This window comes from Bos mutus, chromosome 14 (assembly GCF_027580195.1).
Source record: "Bos mutus isolate GX-2022 chromosome 14, NWIPB_WYAK_1.1, whole genome shotgun sequence".
In the NCBI taxonomy this organism is placed as follows: Eukaryota; Metazoa; Chordata; class Mammalia; order Artiodactyla; family Bovidae; genus Bos; species Bos mutus.
In genome coordinates, this window is record NC_091630.1 from 48,605,485 (window position 1) to 48,617,918 (window position 12,434).

A 12,434-nucleotide genomic window follows, 5' to 3' on the forward strand; every position below is an offset into this window, starting at 1 on the left:
TAGTCATTAAAGGTAAATCCTAGCACATGACTGACACTCTTAAATATCTGTTGAATGAATGGATGATGAGTAATGGGACAGGTGAATGAAATCTGCCATTTCCAGCCCATGTGGCTTTAGGAACAGTATTTCATGAGTGACACCTGAAAATGGTGGCTTCGAAAGCAAAGGAAGGAGGTCATTGGATGTGAGCACTCAGAGCCCCTTCATCCTTCCACGGGTTCCCTCTGGGCACCTGCCGGCCTCTGCCATTCCTTAGCCATTTCCTTCTGCTTCTCCCTCTGGCCCTATCTATCCTTACTTGACTTTTTTGCCCTTTTCTGTTTCTTGCCTGAACTGATTTGATTTGTGTTTTCCACATTGCATCATTTCTTTGAATCAGAAATCATGATCTCATGAGAAAATAGAACCTATTGTGTTTGCCTGGGAGTCCACATCTGCTCATTCTTTTCTTAACGCTTTTGGCAGGGCCTGGTCTTCACTGCTGTGTGTGGGCTCTCTAGTTTCGGGGGCGGGGGGCTACCCTCTAGTGGCCATGTATGGGCTTCTATTGTGGTGGCTTCTCTTGTTGAGGAGCATGGGCTCGAGGGCACATAGACTCAGTAGTTGTGGCGCACAGGCTTTGTTGCCCCTCAGCTTGTGGAATCTTCTCAGACCAGGGATCAAACCCACATCCCATGCACTGGCAGGCGGATTCTTAACCAGTGGGCCACTAGGGAAGTCCCACATCTGGGCATTCTTGAGGGAAGGAGAGTTTAATTGTTCTTCTCTGGTTGTCTGAATCAAACCAGTGCTCTGATTCCTGATGGTCTTAAAAAAAAAAACACCTTCTTTTGATATTCTAGAGTCCCTTGTCTTTCTTTGATAATTTATTTCAGAGCAAAGGCTTTTGGTCAAAGGAACTTGTGTTGACAGGCCTGATTGATGGATTCCATATTAGTGTCCTCATCACAATATTATTAATTTGGCACAAAAATATTTCTTCCATTTTACAGTTAAAGAAATTGAGGCCTCAATTTGTTACGATATAGAGCCAAGTGTCTGCAGTGAGTGAGTAGGTTCTATGAAGGTTAGAACTGAGCTCAGATTACCAAGATGGACGGTGGAATTGAGGCATGATAAATAATATGATACAAATGTACTAAGTCTGTAGTATGGGAAAATTGAAAAATGTTTTCTTTCTGTTCTGTTTTAAAGTCACAAAAATAATTATCTAGGGTGCTACTTCCTGGTACCATGGCTTTGATTTCATGGGGACATATTCTCTAAAACAGACACCTTACTTAACATCAAGAACTGTCCTGTGAATTTTATTTTGCAAATGTTAACGGCTCATGATCTGCTTTTCTCTCTTAGACCTTCTCTGACCATGCCACATAGGAATCTGACAGGAAGCTGCAATGTTAACTGTGGTTGTAAAACACATGAGTATGAGCCAGTCTGTGGATCGGATGGAATTACATACTTTAACCCTTGTCTGGCTGGCTGTGTTAATAGTGGGAATGTGAGCACCGGGGTGAGTATATTTCACAAGCTCCTGTCGTGTTGTTGGACTTTGTATGCAAACAGAATGCTTCAGTCTCCCTTTTCCAAAAACTTCAAATAAGATACAGGATATTTTCTGTCAAGGGCTTTCCAGGTGGCTCAGTGGGTAAAGAATCCTCCTGCAATGCAGGAGGCACAGGAGGTGCAGGTTTGATTCTTGAGTCAGGAAGATCCCCTGGAGGAGGGCAGGCAACCCACTCAGTATTCTTGCCTGGAGAATCCCATGGACAGAGGAGCCTGGTAGGCCACAGTCCTTGGGGTCACAAAGAGTTGGACACGACTAAGCAACTGAGCATGAATGCACATGTGCTTCTGTCAAAAACCCGGAGGAAAGAAAATTATGCAATAAATACTATTATTTTATTTCCCAGGGATAATTGGAGTTTTTGAATATCGTGATCTGATTCCACATCATTCCCCTCTAGTGACTTCCTGTGCCAACCCAGTGAAACTTGATAAGGTCGAGTGCTGGATGTCACCTCTGCTACCCCAACAGGGCCCTTGTGATGATGGATGTGAAGGTCGAGATGACCATACTCTGTGCTGCTAGAAGAGAACAGGAGAGCACCTCCCCTGCTCAGAGCCTGTGAACATGGGCAGCGGCCATTTTTCATAGACTATCAATTCAGATTTTTTTTTTAAACGTTCAGAGTAAAGTTATTTCTGTCAGTTCAAGAATAGGCTATTTTGAGAATTCACTTTCCCGTGAATTATAAATAGGCAGTAATACTGTGGGAGAAGGTTTTCATATTCTACTCCGTTCTTTATTGAGCCTGGTTCCGTTCTTTGCATAATAACAGACTGTAGGCGGCTGCCTTCACTGAAAGGTTGAGGTGCCTTTGTTTGTTCTGGTGATATGGGATGATACCGTTGACTGCATGTCTTGGGGATGTCATATTTGATCTCTGAGTTTTAAACTATGGTGATGAATTGAGATTCCTCTTGCTGGCTCCTCTTTATATAACTGGTGAGCTGCAGGGTGTGACTGAATTGAAAGGGACAATGAGACCTGCTGTTCAAATGAGGGCCACAGACCAGAGGACTCACTCGCCCCCGGGGAAGGACTTAGCCACTGAGTCCTCTGGTCTGTGGCCCTCATTCATACAAAGAGGCCCACAGTCCTTGGCGCACAGGCGGCCACGCGGCTCCCCATCTTTGTACTTGTACCTCCTGCTTCTCTGGGTGGCTGAGAGGTCACAATGACAGTGAGCTCAGCTGATGTCCATTCAGTAAAAGCAGCGTAATAGAAAGGTCCATTGGCTGTTTCGTTTGAGACATCTTTTGAGTCCCTTGTATTAGCTGGTTTCAAATGAAATAGCCAGTGATACATTCACTAGGGTTGGTACTGAAGTCGTTACAGTTGCATTGTGAACTCTCTGCATTTATTTAACAGATATTTACATTTGATCCTACACTGTTTCAGGGTTTTGCTAAGCACTCTGGTGAGCACAAATGAAAATAAGGCTTAGTTCCTGTTTTCGAGGGGCTTCTCTGTTTGGAGAGCCCAAGAATGAACATCCATTGAAGCAGCATCTGATTTATGACCCAAAATGAAGATATGGAACATGGCTGTGCTTGTGCAGTTGCATCAGATTCTTTGCAACTCCATGGACTGTAGCCCGCCAGGCTTCTCTGTCCCTGGGATTTTCCAGCAAGAATACCAGAGTGGGTTGCCATTTCCTACTCCCAACCCAGGTTGGGAATCTTCCCAACCCAGGGATTGAACCTCAGTCTCCTGCATTGGCAGGTGGATTCTTTACCACCTCGCCACCTGGGAAGCCCTTATGGAACATGAATAGTAAAGAATTGAGTATTGAAGGTTTCTGATCAAAGTTTAAACAACCCTGAGCAGCAGATTTTGATGTTGTTAGATGCACTTTTTGAATCCTTGCTGTTAAAATGAGGAAGATATTTTCCTCTTTTTTCTTTTTTGGGCTGTGCTGCACAACTTGTGGGACCTCAGTTCCCTGATCAGGGATTGAACTCAGGCTGCGACAGTGAAAGCCTGGAATCTTAACTACTAGGCCACCAGAGAACTCCCAGAAGATACTTTCAATGAACTATTCTGCATGTTTTTAAATGCTGGAGTGATTTTAGAGCCTTTTAATTCTGACTGTTCGTATGCTGAATTTTGCTTTGGATCGTCATCCAACTGATCTTTACTATCACTTAGATGCGGAACTACACAGAGTGCACCTGTGTTCAGAGCCGCCAGGTGATCACGCCGCCCACAGTGGGACAGCGCAGCCAGCTCCGCGTGGTTATCGTCAAGACGTACCTCAATGAGAACGGCTACGCTGTGTCCGGGAAGTGTAAACGGTCCTGTAACACCCTCATCCCATTCTTAGTTTTTCTGTTCATAGTGACCTTCATCACAGCATGCGCCCAACCGTCAGCCATCATAGTAACACTCAGGTGAGGACGGCGTTCAGAATGTCTAGGTTGGGTTATACGCTCAGAATTGCCAGAATTTTTATTCCAGACTGGTTGGGTTATACGCTCAGAATTGCCAGAATTTTTATTCCAGACTGGGGACTGATGTGGTAAAGTGGTGATGAAAGCAAAATGAGATTGTGCAGGAAAGTGCTTCAGACATTTACCTGGTGAACTTAAGAGAAGGGAGTTTTCCCATGTCAGGAAGGGAAAGGAAGATGGTAACATTTCATTGAGCATCCCAGATGGCTCAGTGGTAAAGAATCTGCCTGCCAGTGCAGGAGACATGGATTAGATCCCTGGGTCGGGAAGATCCCCTGGAGAAGGAAATGGCAACCCACTCTGATATTCTTGCCTGAGAAATCCCATGGACAGAGGAGCCTGGTGGGCTGCAGTCCATGGGGTCGCAAAAGAGTCGGTCATGACTTAGCAACTAAACAACAGCAACATTTCATACTCCAGGACTTTTTTTATTTAGATGAATTATGTCCCCATAGTTCAGTGAAACTTTGTTTGGATGCCTTTGGTTCCTGAAGTCTCTTCTGAAAGGTTCAAGTTCAGGAGCTTAAAGCTATGACTGTATTAGCTACAAGAAGCCTGGCCTGAGAGGAGGTGACAAGTCATTTGGTGAAGTCACTAAATCATACATACGGCTAAGAATATTATCTCTGACCTTGTAGGTAGTTAATACCTCCAGGATCAGTGACCGTTGTTGCTGGGCTTGAATTCCAAATGCTTATTTCATTAATTTCACTATCATATAACATTCTGGCATTGAATCAGGGAAAGGGCAGACTAGGAAATGTAATTTTAAGTTGTTCATGCTGTGCTTTCTTTGCCATATTATATATCCCATTTGTGTGTGTGTGTGGTGTTTTTTTTTTTTTACTTCTGAGAGAGAATGTGGAGGTTACCTTAATGGAGGCTCTATTTAAAATGTTGACACCAACACATTCAAATCAGAGTGTTGGTATTTGAGGTAAAGATGGCCATAGACCAAGGAAGGGAGTGGACAACGTGGTGAAGAGATGAAAGCATGGCCACAGCAGCTTTAGGAGGACTGGGATGCAGGGGGATGAAGGAAGGAGGGGTGTCAGTCTCCACAGTCTCCCTTTTGTGCCCTCCCTGGGCTCCTTGGTAACCCAGGATGCTGGCTTCTGGTGGGATGCATCTGCTGAGATGTCTTTCTTAGCAGGGAGCTTGGGCTGCTTGCCTGCCAGTTCTGCATAGTCTGGCTTCCCTTCTATGGGATGCTGAGTTAGATGTTGCTCAGCTTATGAGTTCCTTGACGGCAAGATAACAAATGGTACCCAGGAGTCCCACTGGTCCCATTGGTTTGGGACCAATCCTCAGATCCTCAGTCAGCAGATACTTACAGAGTAATGACAGTGTGTGCCACACTGGGGGAATTGCTGTGAGCAAGTAAAGAAATTAGGGGAAAAGATGACAAGTACACTGGTCCTCGAGAATTTCACATTGCATACTGAGAACCCTATGTGTATGGGCTAGAAAGGATAAAGTACTTCATCATAAAAAAAATGGGAATCGTTACTAATCTAATACTTTGAACTTTAATTCTACAAGAGATGTTAAATAACCAGAAAAGAGGTGCCTGTTTAATAATGTTTAAACATGGCAGATCATCAGTTGTCTTCTAACCCAAAACTTCAGAAAAGGAGACATTCAATCTTTGCTAATTACAACATCAATAGACTCCAGTCATCCTGCCATGTGGGATTTACTTGAAACTTAAGTTTTAGGAAAAGAAGAAAAAGTGAGGTGATGGGGAAGGATTCATTCCATTTCTAACTTTTGACTTATTTCCAATACATTTTGGGACTGTTAGAAAAAAAACTTTTTTCTCTATATTTTTCCTTGAGAAATTGCAGAAGTAAATTTCAGTGTGCCATTTTGGAAAGTGCAGGCAAACAGAAAAAGAATGCAATAGTTAGGATTATCAGTTTTTTTTTGAGTTGATTTTGCAAGCTCAGAGCTGCTTCTGTAGTTTCAGCCCTGAACCTTTATCCTTCCACGTGTTATTTACACAAAAAGTGGAGTTAATCAGAGTTCTTTGGAGTCTTCACTGGGTAGACCTTTATTCAGTGATGTAGCGATAAGCCGTCTTGTTCAACTATTGTTAGTAACTTCTAGCGAAATCAATATTTTGGCCCATTATCTATGTGGTCCCTGGCCCTGCAGCTAAGCAGGTTTGACTTGACATTCATTTTCTTGAAGCTCTTGTTCTAAAATATTTCTTTACCTTCTTTGTAGGTCTGTAAAAGATGAAGAGAGGCCTTTTGCCCTGGGAATGCAGTTTGTTTTATTGAGAACACTTGGTATGTTCCTAAATTTCCCACACTGCCTTTTAGTTCCTCTTTGCAGATGCCAAATTTTCACTGTCCTTTAAAAAATGTCAAGTCAGATCACTTGTTACCATTCGTACTAGCTAGGAGTTTACACGTTAGTGGGCAGGCGCAACTTCCTCATTTTCTGATTTGAACCAAAAGCTGACCAACTCTGTCGCTGATGAAACAAAACAAAACTGACTTTTGATCGGTTTCTCTTTCACTCTGAGTATGCACTTGGACTAAATTCCCCAGAGTTTTGTACAGTTAGAAATCTTGAACCAAGAAACTGTTGTGGGCTTACAGTCCTGGTGTTTCTGTCCCTTTTGTGACTTTGTAACATGAAAATGATGGGAATTAGTGCTTACTTTGTGTGTATGTGTGTCCGAAAATTTCAGTTCCTTATTTCTTTCTAGTAATTGTACTGGACTGGGTAAACAATATGCTGATCAGACTTTCTGAGGAAAAGAAATAAAAAATTCTAAATGGAAAAAAGATGTCCTAATTGATATATAGGGACTAAGCTTTACTTAGTGGCTCAGTGCTAAAGAATCCACCTGCCAATGCAGGAAACACAGGTTCGATCCCTGGGTTGGGAAGATCCTCTGGAGGAGAAAATGGCAACCCACTCCAGTATTCTTGCCTGGAAAATTCCACGGACAGAAGAGCCTGGTGGGCTGCAGTCCGTGGGGTCGCAAAGAGTCAAACAGGACAGTGACTAAACAGCAGCAAGATTTCTTTTTAACAGAGAAGCTTGTTAGCGCTGTGTCAATGTGGTAAGTCACAGAGTTTATTTGGACTCGAAGAACATCCTTCTGACTTCTACAAACATTGCATCACCTGTGATGTCTTGGGAGAGTGACTGGGGAGCAGTGTGTCCGACTTCAGTGTATTTTTATATGACTTCCTTATTGTCAAGAATATTGTTTTCTTTCTTAAGGGGCAGTCTGTCATTTTCTTCAGCTGTTATTTTCCTCAGTAATCAGTATCATCACCCACAGGACAAAAAAAAATTTTTTTTAATTCAAACTGCTTATTTCAGTTTTGAAGGGTGAAACATTTTAAACATTTAAAAATCATCTGCCCCTTGGCAACAGGAATCCTCTCTGGTATTCCTTTTTTGTCTTCTGTTGTGGTTGATGGCCCAGACCAAGAGTGAGGACTTGTCAGTGGGCATCAAAGGCTTCTAGTGCCTTGAATTGAGTGGCCTATTTGTTTTTAAATTTCAGATATTAATCTGACTTTTTTGAGGGGAAGGTGCCATGCCACGTGGCTTTCAAGATCTTAGTTCCTGGGCCAGGAACTGAACCCAGGGCCAAGACAGTGAAAACACAGAGTCCTAACCACTGTACATGCAGGGAACTCCCCTCCCTAATTACATTTTTATCAATGTAAATTTTTATGTCTAAAAATATATTATTACTCTTGTTTTAACTTAATAGAATCTTTTGTAAAATTCTTTTTTTTTTTAGCTTTTGATTTTATATTGGAGTATAGTTGATTAACAACTTTGTGTTAAGTTTCAGGTGTATAGCAAAGTAATTCAGTTATGAGTATACATGCATCTATTCTTTTTAAAATTCTTTTCCAAGTTATGCTGTTATCTAATATTGCTGCTGCTAAGTCACTTCAGTGGTGGCCGACTCTGTGCGACCCCATAGACGGCAGCCCACCAGGCTCCCTGTCCCTGGGATTCTCCAGGCAAGAACACTGGAGTGGGTTGCCATTTCCTTCTCCAATGCATGAAAGTGAAAAGTGAAAGTGAAGTTGCTCAGTCGTGTCTGACTCTTAGTGACCCCATGGACTGCAGCCCACTAGGCTCCTCCATCCATGGGATTTTCCAGGCAAGAGTATTGGAGTGGGGTGCCATTGCCTTCTCCAATATTGAGCAGACATAAAAATGTGTTCTTGCTTTTTAGACATGTTATATCATAATATGTCTAATAAGTAATACTTATAAAATAAACATCATAAAATGTCTAAAAAACCAAAGCACATCCCGACTCAGCTGTGACGTGAAAGATTTAAAGTAGTAGTGAACATGTCTATAAAAAGAATATTATGACAAGATGTGATGTATATTTCCAAAAAACAACACAGAAAAACCACTCCTCTCAACTGATTTTAGAGTAAACAGATATCTTGTTAATTTATAAATCTGTTTCCTCTTATAAGACATGCTAACATCTTTTCTTTTTCTTTTCCCCTACCACTCTAGCATACATTCCGACTCCAATTTACTTTGGAGCAGTTATTGACACCACCTGCATGCTCTGGCAACAGGAGTGTGGAGTGCAAGGCTCTTGCTGGGAGTACAATGTCACGTCATTTCGTTTCGTCTATTTTGGTTTAGCAGCCGGCCTCAAATTTGTTGGCTTTATATTTATTTTTCTGGCCTGGTACTCCATTAAATACAAGGAGGAGGAACTGCAGAGGCAGAGGTGGAGAGAGTTCCCTCTGAGCACTGTGAGCGAGACGGTGGGCCGCCCCGACAGTGCCAATAAGGCTGCCCGGACTAGATCTTGTCCCGCTTTCAGCACCCAGGGAGAATTCCATGAAGAGACTGCTCTGCAAAAAGGGATCCAGTACACGGCACAGACCTATCCGGGGCCATTCCCAGAAGCAATAAGTTCCTCCCCAGACCTGGGGCTGGAAGAAAGCCCTGCGGCCATGTAGCCTCCCTCCTGAAGCTTGAAAATGGAAGACTTTGGTTTTGTTGGTTGAGTTGAATATGGCGACTTGAGAAACACCCGTGCCTTCTTTTCTTTCTTTTTTTAACCTCTAAAGACACAATCCTCAAACCAACAAAACTCACTATACACAGCCACTGTTGATTGAGGGCTGGATACCTCAACAAGAATGAGCCTTTCCTCCTCTCCAAGGAGGAGTTTAGATAGATTTGTTACTGTTTCTGAGATGTTGATTTGACGCTCATGCTCTGATATGGTAGAAGGCTGGGTGCGTGGTTAACAAAATCTTGGGAAGTGTAATGGCAGTGCATATCATTAGCATACTCTCTGAACAAGGGTGAGCTTGACCGTGACTTTGCATTTACAAATCAAGGTTTTTAGATATGAACAACTACTGTGAGTTCTGCTACAAAGCACAAATGAATTTGCCTCAACTATGCAATTTGATTGGAAAATATAAGTGCAGCATGTTACTTTTGCTTTCAGAGACTAAAGCAGATAGTTTTTTTGAAAAGAGGAAGCTAAACTTTCCCTAAAGTACTGTTTATAGCTTTTTAAGCCATAGCAGAATTAAAAATCAGGTAGAACTTCTTAAATGCTTCACCAGAACCATAAGCATAGCATGAGAAAGGGAACAGCTAGTTTGTTTCATAAGACACATTCTCTTTTAGTCTGTCTGTCCCACTATAAAGGAAGCTGCTGAGTCATGAACCTGAGAGCTTGAATATAAACTACAGGAGTCTTTCATAAGGGACTTTAACACTCGTGTGCTAAACAATATGGCTAGAAACTGTCATTTGAGATGCATAATAAGAAAAGAAACTGATGGCTTTCTCATCCAAAGAAAATTGCTGCAGAAATTCTTTAGCTTTTAAGGGCCCATGTAAGGGTTGTTGAGAATTGTAACCTTAACACTCAAAGGAGTTGGAAAAAAGAAATCCCGCAGAAATATGATTGAGTCTCACCTGATCATTTTAGTTATATCCCTGGAAGCACTAGCAGGGCTGTAGTTTTCTTTTTTATGTGCAGAGAATTCTGTGGTTGTTGTGAAAATGGAGTCATTGAATCAGGAAAGCTGTACCTGTGGCATGAAATCCATGTTGAACAAAGGAGGGAGATCTGTGAGCCAGATCTTGGTGATGATCCTAAGTAAAGGTTGAAAATTATTTAAAATAAACTGGCCTGTCATACTGAATCCTACCTTATCAGAGTTAGAACCATTTTATACCTCCCTTTAGTTTCTTTCTACTGTAACTTTCCTGAAGTGATTTTGCAAGAGGATTTTTCTGTTCCTAAATGCACTTGGGGTTCAACAGCCACCATCCTTTTCAGTACCTCTCAGCACATCACTTTGATTTAGATCCGCATGGAATGTTTTCTATGTGGTTCTGAAGGTAGGTGCCTCCTGATAGCAATATAAACTGATGCGAGTTAACCTGTGGAATTTGGCTGCCCAGAAAAAGAATTATGACAACTCAGACTTAGGAGGGACTGTAATGTACAAATATCAATATGATGGAGAACTGTTTCTGCCAATGTGCCTAGGCTTATATGAGGCTGATTTGGGAAATGATTCTCTTGTTTCATTTACACTCTTGAGTAGAAGGAATGTGATTGACTCATGATTCCTGGCTTTTTTGCCTCTATCCATGGGTGCATGGGTGGAGTTGTGTGAATATTCCTGGTTCAAGATTGTTTTCTTCTTTAACTTAGGAATGGTGTTGGTCAAATGGTTCTCTTGGTTGCAGGCAGTTTATGGAAAGGTTCTCTATAGGGTGGAGTTGGCAGTTAGGCTAAATAATGTCTACAGGGTGGAATTGGCAGTCCTGGGTGACAAGGACTTCCTTAGAGCAGACTTGTTTGGCTAAGTCATAAGAAGCATCATTGCCTGTAATTACACTGTGTCTGTAAAACTTTGGTCAACTTGGTATATTTCGAAGATCTTCAGAGAATACTGCTTTATGTCTTTGAGTCTACTCTAGGGCCTTTGTGATCCCCCTCACCCTTTGTGGGAGATCTTTGATCCTTTAGAAGAGAAAGTTTCTTATTGGGTTGGAGCAAAACATAGGTAGATTGGGAAGAGATGTGATTATCTTCTAAATTTCCTCTGATTATTAAGAAACATTGAGAGAATTTGGGAAGGTTGGCACTTCTTTTTTTTTTTTTTGTAGCTAAGATTGTGTTTCCACACTCTTAGAATTTCTCTCTTCCTGTTATCACATTTTGAAAAGGAACACTGCCCTTAGAAATCTATGATCAGAAATGATGGTATGAGAAATCAGGTATAAATAGAGATCCCTCCCTGTCTTTACCTTGGAGATTCATTCAGTTCAGCCATCACGAGTGTCATTTCCTTATCAAAAGTTATTTTACCCAATTACCATCTGCCAGTCTATGAAATCCCTTGGGTTGATTAGGTCAACCCAAATTCAAAGAAATTGGCGGAACTGTACACCACAATGTTAATGCTGTACTTCCTCAAATATCTGGGACTTATAACTAGCAGGTATAGCATTACCATGTTGTTGGTAAAAGTAAAATAAGCAGTAAAAATCGTGGGAGACTGATGTTTTGGAATATGTACCAATTAAGAGTTGTCCCCAAAGCACTTTGGGTTCAGGTGGCATCATTGGAATATTAAGTAGTTAACTAAAGTGACTATTTGCTAAATGACACCATTTGATTGTATATACAAGGTCCTTATACGCTTGATAATAAATTGGTCATGTTACTTTTAGAGTCACCACTCCTAATATAAGTTTAATTGACACTCTCCGTGAGCTTAGGCTTCTAATTACTTGGTTTTTTTTGAAAAGGTCACCTTGTTCTTTTAAAAATTCTGTAGTTTAAAGTATTATTTGGCCTTAATGTGCAAATATAATATCCTTGAGTCTAGCCTATTAATTTAGAAACCCCAGGCGGTAGAGTGGGCAGTTGGCACACATTATTTTGGTCATCTTCTTTAGCTTGACATCTTTATCCTTTGTAGGTGGATTTAATTCTTGAAAACAGTCAAGAACTAGGGTGGGGAAAAGAAAGGAGCAGCAGAGAGGAAGCAAGTGAGCAGTTGTTGAGAGTTGGCTATTGGCAGAGCGTTTTTATCAAGCACACAATAGGTAGCATGCATTTTAATCCTCTAAATAACTTTGCAAGATAGCTATTTTTTACTGTTCTTCTAAAACACAGGTCATGAACACTGAGGCTCATAGAGGTCAAGTGATTTGTTTAGGATTTACATAGTGGCCAAGTCAGGGTTTGGATGCTCATTTCTTGTCGTGCACTTCTTACACTACGTAATACTTACAGTAATTTTGGTTAACATAGGTAAGATGTGACTATAAGATAGTGAGGTGAAGCATTTCATATTTTGATGTGTTACTATTTCTGAAGAGTAGAGAAGTTATTATTTCCTTGTGTAAAA

General features: G+C 41.4%; 1 protein-coding gene across 2 annotated transcripts in view; it reads left to right on the top strand.

The window, feature by feature from the left end:
• Window positions 1–12,434, top strand: part of SLCO5A1 (solute carrier organic anion transporter family member 5A1) — a 150,300-nt gene extending 137,866 nt beyond the window's left edge. For both annotated transcript variants that reach the window (XM_070382291.1, XM_070382290.1), the window contains 4 exons: window positions 1,357–1,516; window positions 3,719–3,960; window positions 6,250–6,314; window positions 8,542–12,434. In XM_070382291.1, coding sequence (XP_070238392.1) covers window positions 1,357–1,516; window positions 3,719–3,960; window positions 6,250–6,314; window positions 8,542–8,999 — 925 coding nt within the window. In that variant the 3' untranslated portion in view covers window positions 9,000–12,434. The remainder of the gene's footprint in view (window positions 1–1,356; window positions 1,517–3,718; window positions 3,961–6,249; window positions 6,315–8,541) is intronic.